General features: G+C 41.0%; 1 protein-coding gene across 1 annotated transcript in view; it reads left to right on the forward strand.

The window, feature by feature from the left end:
• Nucleotides 1-2,768, forward strand: part of ADGRV1 (adhesion G protein-coupled receptor V1) — a 527,902-nt gene extending 525,134 nt beyond the window's left edge. The window contains exon 91 of the mRNA XM_059416383.1: nt 2,321-2,768. Coding sequence (XP_059272366.1) covers nt 2,321-2,439 — 119 coding nt within the window. The 3' untranslated portion in view covers nt 2,440-2,768. The remainder of the gene's footprint in view (nt 1-2,320) is intronic.
• Nucleotides 2,769-6,000: the final 3,232 nt, after the last annotated feature.

The raw sequence follows: 6,000 nt of genomic DNA on the forward strand, positions 1-6,000 counted from the left end.
AAATATATTAATTTTGGCAACTAACTAAATTTTTAAAAATATTGTCATTGGCAGTGTTAGGTTAGTATTCCTAACAGAAGGAAAGAGTCCTCGGGTGTTTGTCACACATTTTGCTCCATGGCATATATACTTATCTGGGGAGATACCATATAATTTATCATTCAAAGCGGGGCAGTTTAAGAGAATAAAAGGGATGTGATTCACCTGTTTTTAAGGTATAAACTAGGACCTTTCTTTTCAAATACTGCATCCCCCACCTCCCTGTTTTGAAGAAAGGTGCAAGAACCATCTATGGAAGGGTATGAAAATGGGCCTCAATGGACGAGCAGGAGGACACTCTGGCAGGAATTAATGTGAACGTGCAAGACCAGACAAGAGACCTGATCACACTGAGGAAGACTTCCAACAGGCCTGGGCTGAAGTATGTCTATTTGGTAGGGTAGAGCCAGATTAGGAAGTTTCTGAAGGCCAATGCATAGGGCTCCAGGCTTGATGCAGTAGGCAATAGGAACTGTTTGTTCTTGGGAAGGAGAGGGCATGGAATGTGGAATGCATCCGAGGAACAGAACAGGCAATAAGGCTTGGAAGAGACATTGGTAAGAACTAGAATGCAGAGCATAGTTTATTAATACACTCAGCAGACGTTTACAGAACACGAACAGTGTGCTGGGTGGGCACTGTCCTACAAGCTAGATGGTCTAAAGATATGAGGGACATAATGCAATGAGGGAGTCAAACATCTCAAAAGAGAATCACCATGTTTCTATGGGTAGCAGAGATGACAGCAGAGATGATACTGACAGGAAGAACGGAGGCACCCAGATTGAGGTGGCGGGGGATAAGATGGGCATGTCACGCAGAGGTGTAATAGTAGTGAGACGAGGCTAGAGAGCAGGCAGAGGTCAGGCAGATGCTGTGGGCCTGGAAGCAAGGGCTGAAGACAGGGCCTCCCATGGTGACCCAGGAGGAAGAGATTTGGAAGGAAGCACAAGAACTCTCTGGGAAAAGCCAGCAGATCAGAGGATGACATGGGCAAGTGCATTTTCCTAGAAGCAAAGGGTGTGGAAATGGGTTTCAGCAGCGGCCTTTCATGGAGAGGTTGGGAAAGATGGACCCAGAAGAGGAAGGGCTTGGCTGGAAGACGCAGTAGTGGGCTCTTGCTTTCATCCCCAAATAGGTTAAGAAGAGCTAATTCACCATCCTCCCACAGCTACCGACTCTGCAGCACTGCCTTTCTCAAACAGAAAGGAAAGTCTCAGCCGCCCAGCCACTGGTTGTTCATTTGCCTTCTTGTTTGCAGAGGCTCGTGCCCTGCATAGGGGGAGGAGTGGGAGCCGTAATCTCTGGTGATTCAACCCAGCAGCACACCCTGTGACCACATCCCCATTCTGTGTTTGTGTGTGTGTGTGTGTGTGTGTGTGAGAGAGAGAGAGAGAGAGAGAGAGCAAGAGAACATGAGAATTTGTGGTCCTCTGCACGTTGGAGAAGAAAAGAATGAGGTATTACTTGGGCACAGCGTTAAATTCTCTGAATGATTCTGAACTGTTAAGAAGAGTAGTGAATAGTGGAGCTTCCTCAAAACAAAGATTCTGGGCACTATCTGTATTAACAGCTAGCCTTGTGGGATTTGTGTATGACTCTGTTCTGGTACTGTGTTACGCAATTATTTTTATCTGGGGATCAGATCTGAGTCGTTCAGAGCCAGTGTCTTCTAGGCGCTGATATGACAGCTTGTGTTGTCAATGCGTGTCTTTCTTCTCAGATCACTGCCCACACTGAGTCTCGGCCGAAGGCCCTACTAGGTTCAGTCACGTGGGGTTGGAGACTCAGTTTTCTAACGGCAAACCCTACCTTCCTGCCGAAAAATTCCTATAACCTGCCTGATCTTTTTTACTTTAATATGCTCCTAGTTAAAAATTGCAATTCTTGGGAATATGTTACACCTGTCAACCATGTGGAAACAGAAAAGTTCGAGAACCTAAAATTGGGTCTTTAGAAATTACTTTTCACTTACAAAAACTACCAAAGAGAATTTCATTACAGGCCTATAATTGTTAGGTACAATAATGCTTAGTCCAGGGGCACCTGGCTAGCTCAATCGGTAGAGCATGCAACTTCTGATCTCAGGATGGCAAGTTCAAGCCCCATTGTCGGTGCGGAGCCTACTTAAAAAAATAATGATTTTTTTATTTTTTTCAAAATGTATAGCTCACTATTCACCACTGTAATAGAAATAAACACATGTCAGCTTGATGTAACTTGACCCTTAATTCACAGCACTAATGGTGGAGAGTTTTGTGTTTATCTTTTTCTATTACAGGTGCTGGTCTCAGTGTCAGTGATAATGAATCTGGTCAAGGCAGCCAGGAGGGAGGCACCTTGACTGACTCCCAGATCGTAGAACTCAGGAGGATACCCATTGCCGACACCCACCTTTAGCACTTCAGTAACAATTAGAATGATACTTTCCTGTTTGTATTGGCTTTGTGCTAAACTCTGTAAGTTTTATACACACCACTATATAATAGGGACCTTATGAATTGCGCTGGATGATTATTAACCTGGAAGTGATTGTTGTATTTGGAATATGAGCTACTTATCTTTGTGCAACCTGAAAATTCACTGCTATGATGAAAGACTGGATCCATTTATATCATTATATAGGATGCACATATTCCAAGAATATTAGTTGTTTTTTAATCATCTGACATGGCTAACATTGTTTAATAAATGTAATAACCAATAAACACAATAGAATCCATTTGACATCATGCGAGCTCATTATTTATGAGGAAATGTTGTCTGTGAGCAGGAAAATACACAATACTTTGATGAGGTCAAGCACCTTGTTTCTTCCGGTATTGGTACAGGTCATACAGGTTAAGACTTCATGGCTTCTAGAGGGCCTTCATTCATAAAAACTATATAGTTATTGTCTGTTGAAGATCCTGGACCTACGTGTTGATGGGGAAACTGCAGTTTCATAGTCTTTCATCCAAAGTATGTATTTCTCCTCATTATGAAATTAGGGATCTGAACATTTTCCAAAATAAATGTTCTGTTCCCAGTTAAAAATAACTACTACATCAACTACTTCAGCTCAGCTAAGAAGAAAAGCTTTCAAACAGTGCAGTTTGTTTAGGAGAAACATTTCTTGGTTTCAATTCTTCAGTCTTTATTTGTCTCAGAATGAGAAATCAGAAAGTCTATCCCAGAACAAACACTATTGTGTTCAGGATGATTTCATTGACTATGGTTCCAGAAGAATCATTAGGAACAGAATACATTTGTCCTAGAGAAGAATTTGTGACCTTCTGTTTTTGAATTCCTCAGTATTTTTGAGAAAATCAGTAACATCTCAAGAAAAAAATTAAAATAAGAAATAATTATCTAAGGCAAAATTTTTCTCTCCTAATAATTTCCTTTAGAACCATAATTAAAACATCCAAGTGCCCTGTACTCACTGTTAAGCCTGGCTTTATTCTTTATAAAACCTGAGCAGCATTATTTATCTTGATAAATTATTAAATGACTCTTCTCTTCCTGTTCATCCTCCTCTACGCCTGCCTCCTCCCTCTTATATGGAGTGTTCATGGGTGAATTGTCCTAGATAGAAAACAAAAGTTGCACAGCAAAACCAAACAGTATAACAAACAAAGCTCCATCCTTGGTGGAGTTTTAATCCTTCTTAGGAACTTGAGAAATGGTGGTAAAAGTATTACACTTACCTTACGTGACAGATAAGTTGTTTTCTCACCTGGCAGCATTGCTCCGTATGTAGTCTGTTTCATGATAGGGTGGAAACAATTGATGAAATTGGATATGATATATAAAATTTAAGAGGAAAATTTTTAAATTGGCAAACATTAAAATTGTTAATGGATTTTAATAAATTGGGGGATTATAGAAATTTGAGAGGTCACTGAATAGAATCTACGAGTCATAATCACTGTGGCATTTTCCCCAGATAGCTAGATTCTGATTTGTCACCTAGGGCAAATTCAGTCTCAGGACCACCATCCTTAAAGCTCCTGAAAAGACTATAATTTACCAATGAGGAATTCTCTACAAAGTCAATTGCCAATAGCTACTTTCATGTTGTCAGAGTTTGGGGAAAAACTGACCCAAAGCACAACGAATCAGGGATAACTTTTTTCCTTCAGGTGACTGGATTTCTATTGCTGTCCAAAACGCCATCTTGATAAGACAACAAAAAGACCACCCGCTAGTGTTCCACGTGATTCTTCTAAATATTGGAAGGAAGGGGTGCCTGGGTGGCTCAGTTGTTAAGTATTTGCCTTAGGCTCAGGTCCTGATCCCAGGGTCCCGGGATGGAACCCTGCATCAACCCCCGCATCGGGCTCCCTGCTCAGTGGGAGGCCTGCTTCTCTCTCTCCCACTCCTCTGCTGTGTTCCCTCTCTTGCTGTGTCTCTCTCTGTCAAATAACTAAATAAAATCTTTTTAAAAAATATTGGAAGGATAAAAACAAGATTTCTAGAAGCCACAGTGCTAAAATAAATAAGCTTCATATTCCAACAGCAGCAATATTTTGCCATCCTGTTTCCTCCCAATGTAGATTAAAATGGGACACTTGCCAGGAAAGTATAGTACTATGTAGGAAGGAGCAAATCAAATCAAATTCCTAAAAAATGAAAACTGGTAGGCGAGGACTATTATACATTGTGGTCTTTTTCTCTTAGGGAGTTCGATTCTCTTTTTCTTCATGACATTTTTTTTAGCAAGATATTCACATTTCATACAACTCACCCACTTAAAGTGTGCAATTCAGTAGTATCTGGTGTATTCGATTACTGGCGTTTTTTTAATTGTAAAATATATGTAACACAGGGGTGCTTGGGTGGCTCAGTGGGTTAAGCTTCTGCCTTCAGCTCAGGTCATGATCTCAAGGTCCTGGGATGGAGCCCCGCATCTCGGGATCTCTACTCAGCGGGGAGCCTGCTCCCGCCCACAACCCGACTCTGCCTGCCTCTCTGCCTACTTGTGATCTCTGTCTGTCAAATAAATGAATAAAATCTTTAAAAAAAATATGTAACACAAAATTTGCCATTTTAACCATTTTAAATGTGATTTTTATCTTCAGTGGCCTCAATTACATTTACAATGCTATGCAACTATCCTCTCTATTTTCAAAAACTGTTTTCATCACCTTAGAAGCTCTGTATTTCTCTTCTCTGTAATATTTTCTATCCTCTCTCAACAGACAGCTAACATTTCCTTGGGAAATATCTCTGCTTCTGTGTTTTTATGATTTTTAAATTCATTTTTCTTTTTGTTTTAGGGGTTTTTTTTCCTTTTCTTTAAGATTTTATTTATTTGACAGAGAGAGAGAGGGAGAGAACATAAGCAGAGGGCGGGGCAGAGAGATTGGGTGAAGTGCCCGATGTGGGACTCCATCCCAGCAACCTGGAATCATGACTTGAGCTGAAGGCAGATGCCTATCCAACTGAGCCACCTAGCTACCCTCACTCTGGAACTTTACCTTTGAGTTGGTGTTCAATTTCTTGAGATGTCTTAGGCTGCTTCTTCTTCTTCATCTTTTTCTTCTTCTTCTTTTTAAGTAAACTCTACACCCAAGTTAGGGCGCAGACTCACTACCCCAAGAGCAAGAGTCACACGCTCCACCCACTGAGCCAGCCTGGTGTCCCATGATATCTTAGGGTTTAATCAATATTTAAATGTCTCCCAAATCTGATCAGAGAAGTTGAAACACATAATTGGGGTATGACTGGGAAAAGAAAATGCTTTTCAGTAACACAAGTCCCAAGCAGTTTCACCTTGTGTTTACCAGCACTTAAGATGTTTCTTGAGTTTAGCCTTAAGGCGTCTGGATAGATTTGTCTGAGCTTAGGTCTCAATCAGATAAGTTAAGTGGTGTTGACCTTCTCAGAGCAGCTGGATTCCAGAGTGGATTTCCTCAGACAGCCTGATCTTGCTACGAACAGAGAAAACAACAGGGCATTCGTATGTTTCATATGGTC

This window comes from Mustela nigripes, chromosome 12 (assembly GCF_022355385.1).
Source record: "Mustela nigripes isolate SB6536 chromosome 12, MUSNIG.SB6536, whole genome shotgun sequence".
Lineage (NCBI taxonomy): Eukaryota > Metazoa > Chordata > Mammalia > Carnivora > Mustelidae > Mustela > Mustela nigripes.